The sequence below is a fragment of the Marmota monax genome, unplaced genomic scaffold, assembly GCF_021218885.2.
Source record: "Marmota monax isolate L192 unplaced genomic scaffold, Marmota_monax_Labrador192_F-V1.1 WCK01_AAM20220418_F8-fsc00158, whole genome shotgun sequence".
NCBI lineage: Eukaryota > Metazoa > Chordata > Mammalia > Rodentia > Sciuridae > Marmota > Marmota monax.
Genome location: NW_026694092.1, coordinates 716,882 through 740,747, shown reverse-complemented (window position 1 = coordinate 740,747; position 23,866 = coordinate 716,882). Strand labels below are relative to the sequence as shown.

The following is a 23,866-nucleotide window of genomic DNA, read 5'->3' as shown; positions in this document are numbered from 1 at the left end:
ATTTTGTTTGTTTATACTTCTACCCATAGATCTGTCTGATGAAATAGGTTACTTAGAAACACGAATAATTAAATTTATGCAGAGTATGTTTTCTAACCACAATGAAATCAAACTAAAAATCAAGAGAAAGACAACAGAAATTTTAAGATTGTAAATTAAATGAAACTCTTCTAAATAACCCGTGTGTCAAAGAAGAAGTCTCAAAGAAAGTAAAAGGTACATTTAGAACTGAATGAATGTGAAAATACAACATACCAATGCCATAAAATTCAAGTAAAGCAGTACCCTAAGGGGAATAATAGACTAGTAAATACAGCAGGAAAAAGGAAAGTCCACAAATTAATAATCTAAACTACTTCAAGAAAGTAGAGAGATCAAAATAAATCCATAGCAAGTAAAAGAAAACAAAAATAAGCATAGAAATCTATTATAACCCTAACAGAAAAACAATAGGAAAAAATCAATGAAGCAAATAGCTAGTTTTTTAAAAAAAGGTCAATAAAATTGACAAACCTCTAAGATGACTAACAGTGATAAAAGAGAGAAGCTGTAAATGACCAATTTGAGAAATAAAAGAGATTGCATAGTCTCTGCAGATATCAACAGAAAAATAAGGGAGTATTATAAATAAGTCTTTACACAAACTACCAAACTCTCCCAATATTAAATTAAAAATCTATTAAAGTAATTACATCATAAATTTTAGAAAGCTTCTGAAAAAAATCTTCAGACCCAAATGATTTCACTGGCTAATTCTAACAAACATTTCTAGGAGAATCATATCCAATTATAAACATTATCTTCCATGGAATAGAAAAAGAGGGATTATTTCCTAACTATTTTTTTGAGGATAACATTACATAGATAACAAAATCAGACATAGAGATGATGATGATAATAATAATAATAATAATAATAACAACAACAAAGAACCACAGGCTAAAATCTCTCATGAGGTTAAGACACTAAAATCATGACCAAATTATAGCAAATGTGTATCAGTGTATAAAAGGTAATGTGTACCAAGAGCAAATAGGGTTTATGCCAGGAATACATATCTAGTTTAAGACATATTTGCAATTCAATCAGTGCAATCCACCACATCAACAGACTACAGAAGAAAAATGGAAGATATTATCAACTGGTGCAGAAGAAACATTTGGCAAAATTCACTAGTCATTCTTAATAAAGTCTTTCAGAAAATCAGAAATACTAAAACTGAAAACTGTGTTTCCCCAAATCCTAATCTCTTGTGCCTGAGAATATGACCTTATTTGAAAATAGGGTCATTGCAGAGGCAATCAATCAAGATGAAGTCATTCTGAATTAGGGTATGCCATAATTCAATATGACTGGTGTTTTTATAAAAAGAGAAGGGGCTCAGAGAGAAACACACAGTGAGAAAGTCATGTGACTATGCAGGCAGAGAGTACAGTGATGTGTGCACAAGCCAAGGAATCCTAAGGATCACCATCAACACTAGAAGCTAAAATAAAGGCATAGACCAGATTCTTCCCTAGAGTCTATAAAGAAAATGTGGCTCTGCCCAAGCCTAGATTTTTTACTTCTAGTTTCCATAACTGTGAGAAAAGAAATTTCTGTTGTTTTAAAGCCACTGATTTTGTGCTAATTTCTTACTTTAGCCCTAGGAACCCAACATGGAGAAAAACGTCCTTGACTTGATGAAAATCACCTTAAAAAAATCCTACAGCTAACAACTAATGGTGAAAGGCTGAATGCTTTCCACCTAAGTTGGAAAGAAGTAAGTGATGTCTACTCTCATCACTCTTGTTCAATATAGTACTGAAAGTCCTAGCCAGTACAATAGGCATAAAAGGAAAAACAGTCATACATATTGGAAAATCTGTGGGAGGCATGAATGTCTATGTAGGAAATGCCACAGAGCACAAAAACAATGCTTATAGAATATATGATTGCTTCACAAATTCTGAGGATATAAAGCAAATACAAAAATATCAATTGTATCCTCTCTGAACTAGCAATAAACATGTGAAGACTGAAATTAAAAACACAATGCCATTTACACCTACTCCAAAAATGAAATGTCTATCTATAAATATTGAAAACTTATACAGGATTTATAAGCTGAAAATTAGGAAACACTGATACAAAAAAGTCAAAGGTCTAAATAAATCAAGAACTGTACCATATATGGTATAGTTTCAGAAATATAGTAAATACATAATTTAGTGAACTAATATATTAAATACTATAGTGGAAATTATAGATATCAGTAATTTGATCTATGGGTTTAATACAGTCTTTTCAAAATAAAGAAGAAATTTTGTAGACAGACAAGCTTATGTTAAAATTTATATAGAAAGGTAATGGAAATAAATAAAATAAATAAATAAATATGAGAGGGAACCACACTACTTGAGTATAGCATTGGCAGAGGATAAGTGGAACAGAATTGAAAATCCAGAACCAGATCAATATAAATAATTTTTGACAAAGTAGCAAAATCAGTTTCATGGGAGGAAGGACAGTCTTTTTAACAAATACATTTTTAAAAATATTTATTTTATAGTTGTAGTTGGACACAATACCCTTATTTATCTATTTTTATGTGGTGCTGAGGATCTAATCCAGAGCCGCACATGTGTGAGGCGAGCGCTCTACCACTGAGCCACAACCCCAGCCCTTTAACAAATATTGCTGAACATTCATAGAAAAAATAGTAAGCTTCTACTTCAAACACAACCATACATATATGATAAATTCCATTATTGTTTTAAGTTTGAAATAATTTTTTAAGCAAATACAGAAGAAAGTTTTTGGTATTTAATGGTAAGAGTTCTTAGACAATGACTACAGAAGTATGTTACAAAAAGGGGAAAATGATAAATTGGACTTCATACAAGATTAAAATCTCTGGCATCCCCAAAATTCTGTTAAGAGGTTGATATCAAGAATTACAAAGAACTTTCAAAACAACAGTAAAAAAATCCAACTATGAAATGCAAAAAAGAAATGAGTAGATATTTCACTGAAGAGAAGATACAAATGGTGAGTAAGTACATGAAAGTGTGTTTGATGACTTAAAATTCCTTTTTTGATAAATAGCAAAGATCTTATTATGCTCTATAAAAACAGTAACAGTAAGAGCTGGTTTTGCTTAGATATGTCCCAGTTTATTTGCAGAGAGCCTAATTATGAATTGAGTGCTTGATAAATAAAATTTTCAAGAAAGTTCAAGTTCGGAAACAATGAATTTTATGGTCACTCTCCCTTGTGTCATTGGTCTCCAAATAAAACAGGTAACTATACATTTTGCTGTCATTCATTTTTGACCAAAATGTATAGAATGCTTGCCTGCACATCCAGTCCTTTTGGCAAATTCATTTTGGAGGCAAATACAGTGCACAGCTGTAGTCATCAAGAAATACAGACATTCAAGTGATCAGTTTTATAAAAAAGAGAAATAGTAACTTTAGTACTTTTTTCTCATATTCCTGCTTCTCAGGTTTTGTACAGATCACTATGACCCAGTAATATGAAACCCTTATTTCTCCTCTCACCAAAGTTTAGCTCTCTGTGTTGAGTGGACAATCTTACTCTTATTTAGAAAGGATCTGGCTCTTTGCTTTCTTATTGCTATATCCTGAGCTATTTTCTCTGCCATGCCCTTCTGCCGAGATATTCTGTGTCACCTTGGGCCCAGAACTATGGAATTGTCAGACCATGGACTGAACTCTGAAGCTATAAGCTAAAATAAACTTTTTTTCCTCTAAAGTTGTTCTTGTCAGGACATTTGGTCAGAGCAAAGAAAGAAGCAAATTGGTACTGAGACATGGGATTGTTGCTTTGACTAAAGTGACCATGTAGTTCAGAAGACTTTGGAGCTGGTCTGTGGGGTGGGGGTGGGGGATTTTGAAAAGTTTAGAGACGCAGGCTGAAGAAGCTTTAGAATGTTGTAGGCAGAGCTTAGTAAGTGATTCTGGTAGGAGCTCAGAAGACCAGAATGCCAAAACATATTACTGTGACAGGGAAAACTGGGCTCATGAGGTTTCAGAGGGGGAAGACTCTATTGCAAACAGGACTACAGCCATTCATGTTACGTTCTGGCAAAGAAATTGTGTATATTTTGCCTATATCCTGAAACTCTATGTGAGGCTGATTTTAAAGGTAATGGACTAATTAATTTGGTGGAGGAAATTTCAAGGGAGCACAGCATTCAGGGATGACATGAGAACTGCTAGTAGCTTTAGCCAAATTTACTGTCATAATCAGGAGCAGAAAGCACAACAGAAAAATTTGAAAAACTTGCAGTTTGGCCAGAAAAGTATAAGACTAGTGATTTGCTAAAGAACTTGTGGCTGTTAAAGAGATTACAGTCACTAACTTTGCCTAGCAACAATAGGAAAGATGGTTTGAGGGCATCTTGGCAAGACCACACCCATTTTAGGCTCAAAAGTGTAAAAGTAAATTCCTTTGATAAGAGCCCATATAGGCACTCTGCTTGCACAGGGGGTCATGGTTTCACTGTGATCAGCCACCCAGGTACTTGGAGGCAATTGCATCCGTGGTCCCAGAAGGTCTGGCAACTACTTGAGAAAGTGGCAGATCTTGGTGTGAACAACATGGTGCGAAGTCTGAAGGCATACAGAATGCTGAAAGTCATGAAGGCTTCCACCGAGATTTCAAAGGAAGGCCTGGGAGGCCAGGAAAAGTGCGGTAGAAATAGATTTCCTGTGGGCTGCCTGGGAGAGGGTAATATGTGAAGAAGTGAGAAGGAAGCCAAAGGTGCAACAGAGACCCCTGAGATTAAGAAAGGCCAGTAACATGTGACATCTGCTGAAGAAAGAAGTAGGAATGGAGCAGAAACAAGACAAGAGAGAGGCCATGTGGACTGCAACAAGCAAGGACATAGGGGCAGAGCTGCATAAACTCCTTGAACAGAATATCACAATGCCATTTGCCCTAGATACTTGAAATGGAGCTACAGAATTTGTTTGCCCAGCTGGATTTTGGTATTATTTTGGTCTCATCCCTTCTGTATGTGCTTCTATTTCTCATGTGGAATGGAAATGTTTATTTTGTGCCATTATGTATTGAATATATATAACTTGCTTTTTTAAAAAAATATTTTTTTAGTTGTAGATGGACACAATGCATTTATTTTATTTGCTTATTTTTATATGGTACCAAGGATCGAACCCAGTGCCTCATGCATGCTAGGCAAGCACTCTACCACTGAGCTATAACCCTGGCCCCTGTAACTTCCTTTTGATCTGTATAGTAGAAAAGAGCTAAGAGTTTCATTCATGTCTCAGAAGAGATTTTGGACTTGAAATTTTGGTAATGGTGTAACTTATGTTAAGACTATGGGTACTCTTGGAAATGGACTGAATATATTTTGCACTGTGAGATGGGCATCAGCTTTGGGAAACCAGGGGTGGAACATTATGGTTTAGATATGAGGCATCCTGTGAAAGCTCATGTGTGAGACTATGGAAAAATTTTCAGAGGTGAAACGATTAGATTATAAAAGTTGTAACCTAATCAGTGAATTGATCCTCTTAAATGGATTAGGTGGGCTGCAACTCCAGGTAGATAGGGTGTGACTGAAGGAGACTGGTATCTGGGGGTATGCTTTTTCTCTGCTTCCTTGGCACCACGCTCTGAGCTGCTTTCCTCTACCACGCCCTTCCACCATGATGCCATGCCTTGCCTTAGGCCCAAAGCTATGGAGTGAACTACCATGGACTGAACCCCTGAAACCATGAGTCAAAATAAATTTTCCTTAAAAAAAAGAAGGAATCTGACTTACATGAACGCTGTAGTAAAGTAAAATTAAAATAATTAGCAACAGATCTTAGTACTTTAAGTACAAAATCTCAGGGAGCATTCATATGAAACTCTAGTGTAATTTAAAATATACAGAATTCTCTTCCACTGGACTGGATGAGGTAAACAAATCCTCTCCCCCAGTAGTAACTGTAAGATGAACAACCATTAAAAACAACAATTTCAGTACTCTGGAAACTGACCAAATGCAAACAACAGACCGAGAGGTACTTTTTCATGAAAACTACTGAACTTCAGATAAAAACAATGTAAGAAATTATATGTGAAAGACCACATATTATGTGGTTTCATTGATATAAAATATCCAGAAAAGGCAATGCTGAAGAGATAGAAAAGAAATCAGTGTTTTCCTGAGACTAGGTTTGAGAACAAGAGTTGGCTACAAAGTGAATCTGTATAGGCTACTCAAGTATCTATACTTAGTTAAACCATTTGATTTCCTAATACCATTAAAATTTACTGAAAAATGATCCATCTATCTTTGAAATAATATATTGAAACATCTTTTGAAAACAAATAGAAATATTATCTTAAATTCAAATGTCTAAATATTTATCTTTGCTTCTCTTTTCTAATCTTCCCATTGTAGACTCTATATTCCAAGTTTTAAATAAATATTTATGAAATCTATAAAGCTTTGAATCACAGCAGCAATACCACTCAGGCTTAACCAGGAAAACATGACCTATAGGATTTTCTATCTTAAATTTTATTCCATAATTCAGCATAAATTACATTAATAAAACCAGTTACATATTTTTTGCTTGATACATTACCTTGTCTGACTTGTCAGTCTAAAGTCAGTGGTAGATTCCTTAAGTAAACCAATTCCTTCAATGTCAATGACATCATCCACTTCAGGCTTAGTAGCAATCAACAGCATGGGAAACTTCCAGATTCCATCTGTTAAGCACTCTATTTTCAGTGTAATATGAGACCTTGAATATAAAAGGAGATTTTAAAAGCTACTATAGAAACACAAGAGAACAAACATAGCAAATCAATATCTAAGATCAAAATGTAAGTAAACTTTGAGGTTTCAGCAAAAGCACTGGGTCATGTAATTCTTACATAATGCAGATGACTGTTAATTACATTTTAGAAATACTTTGTAGATAATGTTTAGATTGTCATTATCCCTTTGAGGCAATTATTTTGTAGCACATCTTATCTGGTATTTATTTATGTTCTAAAAATCAGTAGTTTATGCATAAAGAACTGTGCAAATTTTTATAACCACCATAGAATATCATAGTACTGAAGAATGTAAGGGTAGATTGGGCAAATGGTTTCAAGTTTTATAATAAAATTCCATTTGGGAATTTTCTGTCAAAATGAATCATTGTCAGAAATATGGTTTGTTAACATCTGAAAAGTTCCAAATTAATTGAATCTTTTTTAAAAGTAAACTAATTGGTAAAGATCACATACACCCTACTGAATAGCATATCATTGAAAGGCAGTTAAGTTAAGGAATAAAATCCAAAGGTAGACTTTGAAAGCATTTGGCTATGGTGAAGAATGGAGAGAGAGGATAGCAGTTGGAGTTGAACAATGGTTTTGTTTGTTTGCCTGCCTATAGTGGAAATGACTCAAATGTGCAAGAATGTGGTTTCAAATCCTAATTCAGGATTGAAAAATGAAATCTAAAACTGCTTACCTAAAAGTGTCAGAAAGGACAGCACTGGAAACTCTTTTCCTTTGTAAGTAGGTGTATAAAATTGGTTAGTCATTTGGGCAGCAATTAGTCAATATTTTACCAAATTTGAACACTACACACAGTAAACCAGCAATTCCACTCAGTAATTTCCCTAGAGATATGCTTCCAATAGTTCAAGTGATATGTATCATGTTTATTGCTGCATTTTTTATAGCATTGTTTATATTGCCAAAAAAGTGGGAGTGGCTGGGCATAGTGGTAGCATACACCTATAATTCCAATGATTCAGGAAGCTGAGGCAGGAGGATCACAAGTTCAAAGCCAGCTACAGCAATTTGGTGAGGCCCTAAGCAATTTAGTGGGACCCTGTCTCAAAATAAAAAATAAAAAGGGCTGGGGATGTGGCTCAGTGGTAAAGAACCCCTGGGTTCAATCCCTGGTGTCAAAAAAGAAAAAAGTGGGAGCAAAAATTTAAATTGTTCTTTCAATAGAGTGCTGGTTAAAAAAAGTGCATTATATAGAAAAAATGGAATACTACGCAGTATAACTTAGCCAATGTCTAGTGATATATCATTAAAGTTAAAATATCTAAAATATAAATCCTAAATGTATACTCTCTCATACACTCTTGTTATAGAAAGTAAAACTATATTCCTCTCTGTACTGTTTTCAAGACTTAATTTTCACACTTCTATTTTTTCTGTCTTACAAGGAAGAGAGAGAACTTCCATAATTTAGAGCTATTGTTTTATTTTGGTTTTTCATATTTTACTATGTCTCTTCCAGTGAACTGTCACAAATATATTTCAAACAGGGAATGGTAGAAATAAATGAACAGGTACTGATGTGTATAAAACACAATTGTTAAGTTACATCAGATTACCATCCAACATCATCCATTCATTTTATGAATGATGTATACATGTTTTCCTAAATCAATTCTCCAAATATTTGTCCTTCAATAGTTTCCTATTGTTTCTAGCATAAATATGGACCTATTGCATCAAAACCCTAAATGATAAGAACTCAACTACTCTTTCCAATCTTATTTCCTCCTTTGTTCAATATATTAGAGAAGCATTGGCCTTCTTACTATTCATTGCTCATGCCAAAAATTTCTCGTTTCATGTCTCTGCATTTATTCTTTCCTCACCTTAAATGCTCTTCCCAGCTGTTATCAGCCATAAGATTTTAATTCAGACATCACTTCATAGAAGCCTAACAATCCCCCTTGTCAGAAGCAGATCTTTCAATAGTTCTATTTACCCTATTTATTTCCTTCTCAGGACATTCTGAAATTTGCTTGCTTACTTATACATTTATTTCTGTTATCTGTCACTCTCACTGAGTGAAACACTCCAAAAGTGCAGGAATTTTGTTTCTTTGTAGAAATTAAATGATTTTTTAGTAAAGTAGTATACGTACTCAAATGACTATTGCTGAATACTTCCATTCAACAGGTCAATTCTTTGAGTTAGCATGAAATTACCATGTCAACATTTTAGGGCCATAGAGGGGAAGACTACTTAATTTCACAGATGGCACAGATTCATAGCAATGTATATATGTGATATCATCTATTCTAAATTATCTCCTCCAAACTGCATCAGAATTTGGGGTTCTCATTATGTTCAGCTCTTCAACAGGTAAAATTTTCCAGAAAAATGTCAAGCTAAGATAATTAGTGTTTCTGTAGATAAAACATGACGAATGATAAAAATTCTCAATTTAAAAAACTTGTTTAGACCTGTGTTACATATTCACCAATGATAATATTGTTCTCCTTCTAGCTGTTGCTGAATATTCCATATCATTAAACTAATGAAATTACATAACTAAATAAAAAATACTAGCAAATGAACATAGAAAACTACAAAAATGAAATGGAAAAGAGGGCAATGTCAGCATTTATAGTGCACTATTTTCTTGTAGCTTGCATTTATTACTGCTTCCTGAAAATGATTCTAGTATTATTTTGTTATTAGAATACATATTCATAGCCACTTCAAATATATGCATACCTATATCAAATACATAGTTGCAAAGTTTAGAGGCAATTAAAGCACAAGTAATATTTTCAGATGTTTTGTGCATTACCAAGTTTTATATTTTGTATATATTGATTCTGATCAGTATCTCTGCATTCAGACACAAATAAATCCCTATCTCAGATTTGACATACATATAATATTTATAAATGCTAAGTGTCAGTAGCCCAAAGAGTAAATATAAAGACATTGGATGAGATTTCCTAAAGGGGAAACATCCAAAGCCTACTATTCTTACACATCCACATACGTCTTAGTAACAGATGTGTAATGTTATGGTGTTAAGTGGTAAAGGGTAATGAAAGCAGTTGCAATGTAGAACATAATGTAGGCATTCTCATCATCTGAACTGGTTCTGTTCTGGAAAGCAGCATCAAGAAATATGTTGCCATTGTACATCCCTTGGTCAGTTTCTTTAAAAAAGATATTATAAAATAGGCAATTGTTATCTTTTGTTAAAAGGACACTCTAATGACTTAGGGAGGTCAGTTTCTGAAAAATAGCTTAGACTTCCAACCATTAGACATTAGAATATTTTTCATAGTTTATTAGCTGAAAATAATTGAGCCCCAAACATTTCCCTTAATAGCATCAAAGAAGTAATATGATCCAAATATTGAAAGATGGAAATAAAAACCAAACATTTAATTTAGTTAGATTGGTTTAGTTAGCAATATTAGATAATTTAGTTAGTTGAGAATAATAATATTATTTAAAGAAAAAGAGAAGTAAAGCAGGTTTACCTCAATGGTTTCTTTGGTGTAAATGTCAGATTGAAGACCAATGATATCATTTGGTGTTTGATATTATAACTTTTTTTGATCAAATATAAAGCCAAACAGGATTCCAAGTTAGACTTCATAACTTCATTTTCAAACTCTATTTCATATTCAAATTCACGTAGTTTAGGAATTGCTAGGAAAATCAAGATTAAAATATATTTCAATTTAATTAAATATGCAGAGATTGAACATCAATTTATATATCAACACAAGTCATGCATAGGTATTTAGTGGAAGGGAGAGGCCATAATTATCTAGCTCTGTGTTCATAATGTCTAGTACATTTTCAGCTATATAATACTATGTATATTTTATTAAAAGATAAATAAATAAATGAATGAATGTAAAAAGTAACATAGAAGACAATTCTTGCCCTTCGTAAATCCTTACAGTTCTGGATTATGGAGTAGGAAAAGCCCAATAGAAATTAATGGTCAATATTAACTATGAAATAAAAAATGACATGAGATGTACTCTATATTATAAATGTATATTAAAAGCTATAGATGTGAAATATATAAAAAGATTTAAATTTAATTCAATTTAAACAATTCCAAAACAGCATCTCAAATTATTAGATCAGAATTCTCAATTTCAGATATATTTCAATAAAAGAGTGTTCTTTATGTTTTAGTCTTAAAATTTAAAGACAATATGTTTAGCAACATTTTTTTTAACCAGCAGGTTACCAGAGGTAACTAATATTAGAGTTTTGTCCACTGCAGAAGAAGAATATCCTAAATTCAGGATTATAATGGAGATAAATGGCAAAAATCTGTATTAAATTTACTCTTCATTTACATGTAAGGGGCTCAAACCACAAATCAAGAAGTCTATTGAATGTGGTTAATAGAAGAAAGATCAAAGAATCATGACTTCACTTAATCCACAACTAAGCTCACTTCTAAAGTCTATCTCTGGTGTATAAAGCTATTCCTTATTATATTACTTTAATTCAGAATATATAGCACTTTCTAACCAATTTTAATAGACAACACCAGACCACTTTTTAGAAGTACTTAATGTTAAATTTTCTACTAAACTCTAAATGAAAGCTTGGCTATGACAGCACACATAAGAATAAATCTCTAATCTCCTAAATTTCTGATCTTCAAATGACCAAAATTATAAATTATTATCCCTGTCATAACCATCTCTGAAATAGCAAAATCAGTGTGTCTACATATAATGTGTCTACTTGTTCTGACACTGGAATATGGAAATGTTCCATAGGAATACATAATCCATGCAGAGAAAATAACGTTTAAGAATATTGAAGTGTTTTAGGAGAGATGAGCTTCCATTTTATTCAAATAACATAATAAAGATTTTTTTTAAAGTGCTGGAGCTTGAGAGCCAAGGCCTTCTGCATGATAAGAAAGTGTTCTACCATTGAGCTACACCCCCAGCTAAAGTTTTCTTTTTTTTTTTTAAAGCATGTCTTTTTTTTTTTTTTTTTTTTTTTTTTTTTTTTAGTAAATAATGCCAGGCTTAAAATTTTATTGCTCTTGGAATAGCTGCTAAAATCCACCAGGTGGTGGAATAAAATGAGGTAACAGTGCAATTTAGCTTACATATTTTCCTAGCCGGAGATGTAATTTTACAGAGAAAGCCACAATTACATATCCACATTTTTTAGTCTATTTATGAATTTTCTGTTATGTCTTTAATTCTTACAAATCAGAATGTATGTGTTGAAAGATCAAAGATTTTTAGCCACCTAATATTCTTTCTAGTGAGAGGCAGTATAATAAACAAACAAAAAAGAGGCCTAGTTTAAATAGATCCAAGAATACAATTTTTTTTTTTTTTTTTTAATTTTTTTTATTGGTTGTTCAAAACATTATAAAGCTCTTCACATATCATATTTCATACATTAGATTCAAGTTGGTTATGAACTCCCAATTTTACCCCAAATACAGATTGCAGAATCACATCGGTTACACATCCACATTTTTACATAATGCCCTATTAGTAACTGTTGTATTCTGCTACCTTTCCTATCCTCTACCATCCCCCCTCGCTCCCCTCCCATCTTCTCTCTCTACCCCATCCACTGTAATTCATATCTCTCCTTGTTTATTTTCCCATTCCCCTCACAACCTCTTATATGTAATTTTGTATAACAATGAGGGTCTCCCTCCATTACCATGCAATTTCCCTTTTCTCTCCCTTTCCATCCCACCTCATGTATCTGCTTTCGGCATCTGTTTCTGCTTAATTATTGAATCCTTTCTGGGAATGGTGGTTGCAGAATGAAACTAGGGAATGAGAAGTTAATTTTAGTTTCAGAAGCTTTGAACCACCTCTAGAGATCTGTTATTATGGATGTCATAATTAAATTCATAAAAAAGTTCTGTTAGTATAAGATACATTCATGCTTATTGGCTAGGAGACAAAAGGTGAGACAAGGAGGAATCAGTGTAAGAAAAGGTATAGTTCTTGCCCCTCCAGAGCTTATGATCAAGGGAAGGAACTGACAGTTGCTAATATGAACACTAATTTTAAATTATTTCTGTAGTAACTGCTACCACAGAGAAGTAAAGGAGGCTATGAGAGTAATACTGTCTTGGAGACTTGATTACTAAGGATTCCTGTGGAGGAGACCAATATACCAAAACTGAAGGGTGAGTGAGGGAGGAAACTTCTATTCATTGAAGAGATCTATGGGAATTGTTCATGGTGCATAAACCAGGAAGGCCCATTGAGGAAGAATTTATGTGGGTGGAGCAGACAGAGTGGGAGGACCTTGTACAAAAAATGCAGCTAACAAAATAAGCAAGAGCTAGACCATGTTGGGGTTTGGGAATGATTTCTAAGAATGATGAGAGGGAACTGGTGATTATCATCCAATTTCAGATCTTTTCCAACATTTAGGCATCATGTCTTTGCACTTTTTTCATAGATGATTCTTTTGTATACTTCTGAGAAAAATCATTGAATGCAATTGAGAGGATTAGGTTTTCATTTCAAAATGTCATTTGTCAGTTATTCAAAATGTACCTTCTAGTACATTCTATCCCATAATACCCAACCAGAGCTTTAAATTATAACAATGGTAGTATCTTATACTTATGGAGCACACATTGAGAACCAGGCATTTTCTAAAGATTTCACATGCGTTTATACATTTAATCCTCAAAAAACTCTATAAGAGGAATACTATTATTATTTCCACATTACAGCACTCAGATATTTATATTCTTGTCAGAGGATGACAGCAAACAACAGAGATGGAGAAAAGGGACCATTAGTAAGATAGTAAATTAATACCAAGAGCAAAACTCCTTCAATTTGCTGACAGACTAAGCTATGAGCACAAATTTGTCCATTATATTAGGTATACAGGAAAAGTAAGGCTGATGGTATTCTCTCTCTTGTTTTGTTTTTTTAGTACCGGGCATTGAACCCAGGGGCATTAACTACTGAGCCTTTTTACATTATATTTTGAGACAGGGTCTCACTACGTTTCTTAGGCTGGCTTTTTTAAAACAGTTTTTTAAAAATATTTATTTATTTATTATAATTAGGTATATATGACAGCAGAATGCATTTTGATTCATTGTACACAATTGCAGCACAACTTTTCATTTTTCTGGTTATACATATGTAGTGTTGCACCAAATGTGCAGTCATACATGTACCTAGGGTAATGATATCCATCTCATTCTATCATCTTTCCTGTCCCCATGCTCCCTCTTCTATCCTCCCTCCCCTTTGCCCAATTAAAGACCCCCCCCCCCGCATTATGGTTCAGCATCCACTTATCAGAGAGAACATTCACTTAGGCTGGTTTTGAACTCACAATCCTCCTGCCTCAGCCTCCCAAGCCTCTGGGATTACAAGTACGCACAACCATGCCTGAGAGGTTGACAGTATTCTTAAGGGTATTCTTATTAGAGCAGGTAGGACAGGAGTTGATCAGAGAAAATAAAGTGAAGAGGAGCAGAGAAAAGCTTTAAAGACTGGAGGCCAATGTGGGCTCACAAGAGTATCACTGAAAAGTTCCTCAAGATATATTTGTGATTATAGACCAAATCTGACATGGGAGTTTACATACAGCATTCAAAAAAGATAGCAAGGTGATTAGCCTAGGGTGAAATGAGACAATTGTGACACACAAATCAGCAAATCAGACAAAAATATAACAGCTTAATTTAAGAACAAAAGTTTTGAATTATAGAACACCTGGGAAATAAAAAGCATGATTCTGATGGACAATTACATAGTGAAACTACTCCTAGATTAAAAAGTCCTATAGAGAAAGTCACTGAACAAATCCCTAGAGAAGCACAAACAACACATGGGCCAAGAACTACTTAGGAAGAAGAAATACAATTACAGGGGATATCCTGCCCAGAGAGAATGATTTGTAATCTTCTAGAAGTGACATTACAAACTACAGTCTAAAAAGAGAAGTATGATAATATCCCAGTAGGGTAACATCAATTGATTTGTATAATATAGGCATACAAATCCAACATATTAAATAGGGTTTTTCTTAATCCCTTGACAACCGAGTCTGTGTCTTGTTAATTTTGGCATCTTTGGGACCGAGAATAATATCTAGTAGCAAAGATGCTTGCTAGAATGTTGTTCAATGATAAAGGTATAAAAGCAACCAATCCCAGTTAATTCAAAGATGAGTATGAGGAGTTCAGGTAGAGAGGTCACAGCATTTTTATTTAACATGGCTTAGTATTTTTCTTTGGTTTAAAAAATATATGATAAAGATAAAGGGTGGGTGATGGGAAGAGAATGCTGGGGATTCTTAACTACTCCTACTTATCACAGAGAGGCCTATTCACACACGAAAGGGTGAGGGGACATAGTAGGGGGAAAAAATCAGCTTCGACCTGTCTCTTCTATCATGACTTGCCCTTAGAGTAAAAGCAACATATCTGACTAGTGAATCCAGTCACTAATGAAAAATGGAAATGGAACATGAGCACATGAGCCAGCCTCTCTCTTTCTTCCCCAATGTTTTGAATCTAGGATTCATACTTTATTTTCCTCCCTCATGTGTAGATTGTTTGTCTCTGCAGGGAGTCTACAACTGGTCAGTTTGCTATGAATGCAATTGTTACTGTGGAAGGTACTAATAAGCTCAAATAAGTCCATAGAGCCATCTCACTTTCAAATTCATATTTATAATTAATAAAGCTAACACTTTGGTCTCCATCTGCCTTATTTCTACATCTGTTCCTCAGTTAGTTTTAAACTCAGATGAGAGAAGAAAAGGATGTGATTAAATTTCACTCCGAAAATCCAATCAGAGTCCAAGCCACAGAAGAGTGCTTTAATTTCCATCCTAAGAGACTTAAGAGATAACAGGAAGCAGAAAATGGCCTGGACAACATAACTCCTGGATATTATTTCATGTGTGGTATGCACTGTAATTAAATTACACAAGGGGGAAACAGTCAATTTGCTTTTGCATATACTAAAGACTAAAATAGCATTCAGACTTATCAGTCAGAATTGTCCCTTCAAAAAGAAAATAGGCGGGAAGGGAGGGCCAAAACAAATATAGAGTGCAAGCACGTTCATTATGTCCTTGAAATAGGGCAGGGAAAGAAAACAACTTATTGCCATATACCCTTAAGAAGAGGATGAGGTCAACTAATTTATCAAATATTTAGATACCATAGAGACAGAAAATATTAAATCGGGAGGGAACTGATTCATTTCTATACAGCAAAACACACTTCATGTAAACAATAAAAGAGATTTACAAATTAAAATGTAGAGAAAAACAGATGAGCTTGTTGAGTTTGGGGTATTGAACAGAGAAAAAGGATATTTTAGAGAGAATAATGGGTGGAGAAAAGCTTGCAAACCTTCCATGTAGTTATTTTCAATATTAGGTATTCTTTTTCATCATGAAAAGTAATGAAGCAGTAAAATGAGAGTCATATCAAAATATGTATTTTCAAGAGCTACTTGAGAGATTGTTTTCTTAATATGACTTTCAATGTTTCTGAAATGATGGAAGTAGCTTCCTGACAGACCTTGATTATTTTGGAGGATATGCTTTTTTTCTGGTAGTAAGCTTTAATCAATTTAATTAGCAGAATTAGGGATTCTATGGTTTACAACCTGACAAAGTACAACTTAGGCAATTTAAAGTAGTGAGACAAGCAGAAAAGGCCCCTAGGTCTATTTCTGTAGCTTCCTTTACACTTAGTGTAACATGATATTTGCACTCTTCATAAATTTTTTTAAAAGCACAATACACTATTGTTCACTGTAGGCACTATGCTGTACAATAGGTCTCTAGAACTTATTCATCTTGCACAACTGAAACTTTATACCCATTTCTCCCTCCTTACATACCCTGGCAACTACTGTTATACTCTGTTTCTATGAATTTGACTAATTTAAATTTATTATAAAGTAGTATGTCTTTCTGTAGTTGGCTATTTCAATTACTATAAAGTCCTCTAGTTTCACTCATGTTCTTACATACAATAGAATTTCCTTTAAAAAAAAAAAACTCAATATCATTCCATTGTATGTTTATACCACATTTTTTTCTATCTACTCATCTGTTGATGGACATTTAGGTTGTTTCTATATCTTAGTTACTGTGAATAATGTTTCAATGAATATGGAAATATGGATATCTCTTTGAGATCCTGATTTCAATTCTTTCGGTTAAGTATCCAGAGGTAGAATTGCTAGATCATACAATTGTTCTATTTTTATTTTTTTGAGGAGCCTTCATACTATTTTTAGTAGCAATTGCACCATTCTTTGTTCTTCACAGCAGTGTGTAAAGTTTAAAAAAGTTTCCCCACATCCTTGCCAACACTCATTTCTATTTGCATTTTAAAAAAGAATAATAGTCATGCTGATATGTCATGGTGGTTTTGATTTGTATTTCCCTGATGATTAGTAATGTTGCCTATTTTTCACATAGCCATTGTACATTCTTTGGAGAAATGTCTATCAAAGTTCTTTAGCATGTCTTAAAAACTGGTTTTAGGCCTTTTTTTATTGAGTTGTAGGAGTTCCTTATGTATTTTCCAGATTAACCCCTTACCAGATAGGTGATTTGTAAATATTTTCTCTCATTCTAGGCTGCTTGTTTTCATCATGTTCATTATTTACTTTAAAGAAGCTTTTGAGTTTGATTCAGTCCTATTTGTTGATGATTGTTTTGTCTACTGTGATTTTGGTTATATCTATGAAATCATTGCCAGGACCATCATCATGAGAAGTCCTTTGAAATGGACAAGATCTCTGAAAAGAGCATGTTCCAAATCTCCCTACAGGCTTTGATGAGTCTGGTTACACATTCCACTAAGGTGCAGGGAACCTTTAAAATCATTACTGCTTTCTTAAAAAGGAAATTTGTCCATGAATTGCTGCTGAATTCGTATGTGTGGATAGGAGGAGGGTCCAGATCTCCTTACTCCATCCTGTTGCTCTCACTCAGTGCCATGTGATATACCAATTATTTGCATCACATAGGTGCTCAAAAAGTTTCAGACTTTGGAGCAGTTTGGATTTGAGGTTTTAGATTAGGGATGCTCTACTTGTAACATATATTAAAGTAATTTGAGATTTTACATAAAAATATGGAATACAAAGTAAAAGCATACAATAAACTTAATTAACTTTATTATCTGAAAACCATTTGGGCATTGCATTTAATTTGTCCATTTTTCTATATTTTAAATAAGATACATTCATTCAAGATTTTGTTTCTAAATTTAAAACTGTAAGTTATAGCTTCAATCAGATTCCTTAAATCGGAAGACAGAGTTTTGGAACAAATTAAAGTTGAGAAGAAGTAGAAATTACAGTTACTATAGCTTTTTCCTTTCTCATCGTTGACAGAATCACAATCCATGTCTTATAAATCCAACAATAACATAACTATTGTCATTTTTGAGCTAACTGCTATGTGGAAACAACAAGCATAATAGAGCAGTCTTTAAGCACTAACTTAAATATTATATTGTAAATGAAAATTAAATGGGGGGCTGTAGTTGTAGCTTAGTGGTAGAGCACTTGTCTGGCATGTGTGAGGCACTGGGTTTGATCTTCAGCACCACATAAAAATAAAAAAAATTATAGGTATTGTATCCATCTATAACTTAAAAAAATTTAAAAACTATAAAATATTAAATAAAAAAATTAAATGGGCATGATTCTTTATAACTGAGCAGTCAGCAACCTATGATTCAAGATGAGCTTTAATTTATTTATTTTTTATATCCATAATTATGTTTCTCTTACCAATGAAATCTTCAAAAGCATTACTATATGAATTTCTTTTTGGAAGCACTAAAAATTCTGTCAATTCTGGGGCAGGACTTGGTCCAAAAAAATCACCAATAAGTGTGACTTCCATCTTCTCTTCTACTCGCTTCCTGGATTGACATTTTATGACAACTATAGGAGAGAAATATTTTCAGTTAAATTAACTATTAGGTTATATGATCATTCTTGACAGAATAAAATGAACCATGTCATGAAAAATAAAACTTATTTTGAAATACTTTAAATTCTCATTATCTGGCCTTAACAGACAGACAGACAGACACACACACACACACACAAACCACTGATGCAATATCTACATATATTGACATCTATGAAACAAGTATGAATATTAAAGAAATATTTAAAAACAGTATGACAAGAGGTAAATCTGTAATATATATATATATATATATATATATATATATATATATATATATATATATATATATATATATACTAGATTACAAAAGACTACATTAGAATGCAGAAATTTGATTCAGAAACTGAAATAGCCATATCAATAACTCAAACGGCAATTGTGGACATTTAAATTTGTATTTTTTTAAAAATCTGGATGTTCATTTGGTAATATCAAGTTCCATTTTTATATATTATATACTTTTATATATTATAGAAAATGGCTTCAAATGAGTTTAGTAACATTTATTTTGTAATAACCTTTAAAATATTTCTATTAGATTTATTTATAGGCATATTAAAATTCACATTTAAATTATTTAAGTAAAATATTTAAATTTTCTTTTTTTTTTCAGTACTGGGATTCAACCCAGGGTCAAGCTACCACTGAGCTATACCCCCATTCTTTTCTTTCTTATATTTTATTTTGACACAAAATCTTGTCATGTTGCCTAGGCTGACCTCAAATTGTGATTTTCCTGCCTCCGTCACTGGAGTAGCTGAGAGTACAGTTGTGCACCACCACACCCTGCTTAAATTTTCATTTGAATTACTTTTTTAAATTTACAAAATGTACCTTTTTTAGTAGTGAAAAACAAAATTATAATAAATTATTTAAAATCAATGTTAAAATTTAACTGCATATTTAAAATACAGCATTAAAGATTTATCTTATATTTAATTCTAATAATTTCATATAGAAAGTACAAGAAAAGCTTTCAATTATCTTATTAGAAATCAAAATATTATTTATATGTGCAATCACTAATTATAAAAAGAAGTATTAATATATTTTTTTGGCATTAACTCTATGGTACCATGAGGCCATGCCTACTAGAGTCCACATAAATAAGAATATCATTTCTTTCAAACATAATATATTCTACTTTTATTAAGTCAAATGCATGTAGAATCTAAATTGAATATAAGGGGAAAAGGGAATTAATATAAAAAAGCTTTGAAATGTATTATGGGATGGTTTATGGTATCAATAATAATACATTCATATAAACTGCAAAATTAATTGATGTCCTCAGATATATGTTTTCACAATACATATGATATTGCAATATAAAATACTGTAATAAGTTAATTTTTCATTAAATTTATGTAGATTTTTATTGAACAATATGGACTCACAATAAACAATGTGGATGTATAATAAGGGTAAAAAGTTAGATGTAATTTAAAGAAGATCATTGGTGAAATGGCTGGAAAAACTGTACAAGCTTTTCTAGTTATAATTAAGTTCAGTCTTAAAGCATTAAATTGGACATTTAAATTTGTGATCAAAGTTACAATTGGTATCATATACTGGTCTTTTCCTATAGTCCTTAGGAAATTAGTGCCCTGGCAATGCAAGGCTCACTCAATCACAGCAGGTTCATTTTCCATTGTCTTCACAGTGTGACAGGGAGTGGAGTCCTTTTCCAATTATCTGCCCCAATGGAGAGTAGTAGGCCAGAATGCACAAAGAGAAAAGGTGGCTCACAGAACAACAAAAGCATCTTGGGTTTGCAAATAATCTGAGTGATAGATACACGAAAAAGGAAAGAAATAATGAACTTTGACAGTGATAAAACTGAGCAAGGAAAGTAGTAGTTTATATCTGATTAGTTATTAAATGAAAAAGTGGAGAATGGACTGTACAAAAGCACAAATAATATGTATGTATAAAATTAAACCAACTTGCCTCTCAAGGGCATTTGTAGAGAAAAGTAATTGCCAACAGATTTTAGATTTTCAATAAAAAAAGATTTAGTAACTAATATGCAATCTTTTTGAGAACACTGATGTTGCTATTAGGTTGGGCTATTTACAGAACTCATATTTGATTTAAAAATCAAGTAATTACCAAGAAAAGTGACTCAAAGGAAAAATGCCCTGGAGCATGTTTAACTTTCTTTGAAGAAAATATGCAAGAAATTTATGTTGTTATGTTCTCATAGGCTTTGTTATAGACTGAAAAATTCTGCTTTATGTTTTTAATCTGGGAAAAACAAGACTGTTTCTGTAGTGGATACAAGCAACACTACTATTAGCATTCCAACAGCGTGATGTATAGGCTTTATTACATCACTTTTATCAGATGACTGCGTATTATAAATTTCAAATAGTACAGCTCTATGGAAAATATACAATGACCTATCTTATAGAATGAAATAAAAGACATTTGGACATGTATGTGAAATGTTCTGAAGATAATTTATTATATTTGAAACATTTATATATTTGTTGATAATTTTTTTAACTTGAATAAAAATATTTCAAGGGAAACAAATGACATGTATTGTTAAAGGTATTACTATGTATGTGGATTTTTTCCAGTTAAAATTAAACTGCCCAAGGAAATATGTCATCTTGGTCTTTCTTTTAAGCAATGTATCTTGGGAAATATTTTATTTACAAGCAAAACTTACTACTTTCTCCTTTTTCTAAGAGTGTGGACATAATTTATGTCAGCATAAGTCAAATTCTTTTTTGTTGTTGTTGCTGGGGATCAAACTCAGAGCCTCACAAAGGCTGGGTAAGCACTCTAACATGAAGCTATACCACCACCCTGGAAATCTGATTCTTTACATTTGCAATGATTAGTATTAGAAAGAGAAGAATAAAAGCAAAATTTCAAGACTTTTTAAAACATCTGTGTTTCTCAAGACAGAGATCTAAAACAGCCCTTTGCTTTGCAGATTAATTTAATGGATGTTAGATATAAGGAACTGTACCTAGAGACTGGTAAGGGCTGGGATACTAAATTTCTCTATATGAGTTATCTAAGTGGAATTTTATTTCTTAGTGTGATCCTGGGAAGAAAATGGGAAAATTAAGGAATATAGAAGAAATGAGCAAATTATGGGGAAAGAGAACACACAGAAACTTGAGAGAAGCCTAGAATATGTGGGAAAAAAACAAAGGTATTTAAGGGCAGGGATTTAATGTTGTATCTTGGCAAAGTACACCTCCCTGAAAACTTTGGTACATTCAAGAACATCATAAAGATTTGTTTTATATCTAGTATAACTAAGAGAAATGAATCAGCATCCTCACAGGAGAGTTTTTAGATGACTAAGATGACTGTCTTAGATGACGTCACAGAAACTGAAATATGATGATTAAAAGTGACCTGGTAAATGGACGGAATTGGAGAACATCATGCTCAGTGGAATAAGCCAGACTCAGAAAGTCAAGGGTCGAATGTTTCTCTCATAGGCGGAAGGTATCCCAAAATAAGGGCAAAAAGGTGGGTGGAGGGGAAGCCCATGAAAATAGAAGAGAGATCAGTGGAGCAGAGGAAGGGGATGGGAAGAAAGGAAGGAGGGACTGAAAAGACAGGAAGAGTGAAATGAAATTGACCAAACTATGCTTATGAATATACCACAGCAAACTCCACCTTTAAGTATATCTATAAAGCACTAATTTTAAAAAGTATAAATAAATACAAGGAAGACCAGTAGAGTAGAGGAAAGGGAACAGGGAAATTGAGGAGGAAAGGGCAAGAGGAAGGACTGAAATGGAGCAAATTATATTCTAAGCATGTGTGATTATGTTAAAATGAACCCCAATATTATGTATGAGTAAAAGGCACTAAAGAAATATAAAAAGTGACCTGAGAACAAAAGTACCCAGGAATCTTATAGGTCTAATGCAGAGTTCTATGGGCTGAAAGGGTGAGAATTTTATTTCAACTTCAACTGATATCTGGGTTTTACTAATGGGATGGCACCAACAAATGATTGGTTTTGTGAAAAGTTATCAGACTCTTTTTTGAGAGAGGGAGTTAGTTATATTCTAGCATTCCCACCAATTTCACTACTTATTTTCACTGGACCTTGAATTTCTTATCTGCATAAGGAAGAGGTGAGATTGGAAGATGGCTAAGGTCCCTTTGAATTCTGATGTATTTTGACTCCAAAATATACCTACCTGAAGGACTTTTAGGGAGTGGTGCCTGTGGGAGTCCAATAAAGGGGTATATCCACTGTATTGTTTGGATTTCTTGATTGTCTACTCCCATAGTTCTAAGTAGAAATTAAAATATTAAGAGTAAACAAAAATGCTTTCAATATTAGCACAAAAGAGCTTATTCTTTATTAACCTGATGGCATTTTAGTAACACTTGTAAATTTAAACTTAGGCAGAGAGAAACTGAAAAAAATAGAAAACATATCTTGCAAATATTAATTTTATAAACATCTCTGAGCAAACATTGGGAAATTATTACAAAGAAAACCATAATAAGATATAAGTTAAAGTTAAGGAGCTTCTGTTCTCTATTTTTACAGGATGCAAGTGGATACATCCATGTTACTAAATGATGATTAATAAAAGATAATACAGTTCTCATGGATTACATTCTAAATTGAACATATAAAACACAAAACACACACACAAAAAAATCTCATGAAGCATAGGACTTCAGAAAGTGATGAAGAATTTACTTTATAGAATTCCAGTCAAAAGAAAGGGGGGCCAGGCTCAGTGGCACATGCCTGTAATCCCAGCAGCTCTGGAGGCTGAGGCAGGAGGATTGTGAGTTCAAAGTCAGCCTCAGCAACTTATTGAGGCAGTTAGCAACTCAGTGAGACCCTGTCTCTAAAGAAAACACAAAATAGGGCTGGGGATGGGGCTTAGTGGTTGAGCATCCCTGGGTTCAATCTTCAGAACCAACCCCCCCCCCAAAAAAAAAAAAAAAAAAAACAAAGGGGCATATGTCTAAATATTCTAGGTCCATCATATATCATTAGGAGAATAGCAGTACTAGAAAATATTACTGATCATTGCTGAAGATGGAATTTTCTTGTTAAAATGAAAAGTAAAACACTGCAGTTATAAGACCAGTTGTGCAAGTGACT

General features: G+C 33.1%; 1 protein-coding gene across 4 annotated transcripts in view; it reads right to left on the bottom strand.

The window, feature by feature from the left end:
* Positions 1-23,866, bottom strand: part of Cfap47 (cilia and flagella associated protein 47) — a 424,450-nt gene that overhangs the window by 31,469 nt on the left and 369,115 nt on the right. For all 4 annotated transcript variants that reach the window (XM_058585745.1, XM_046465022.2, XM_058585744.1 and 1 more), the window contains 4 exons: positions 22,938-23,032; positions 18,570-18,725; positions 10,284-10,455; positions 6,609-6,770 (listed from right to left, as the gene is read on the bottom strand). In XM_058585745.1, coding sequence (XP_058441728.1) covers positions 6,609-6,770; positions 10,284-10,455; positions 18,570-18,725; positions 22,938-23,032 — 585 coding nt within the window. The remainder of the gene's footprint in view (positions 1-6,608; positions 6,771-10,283; positions 10,456-18,569; positions 18,726-22,937; positions 23,033-23,866) is intronic.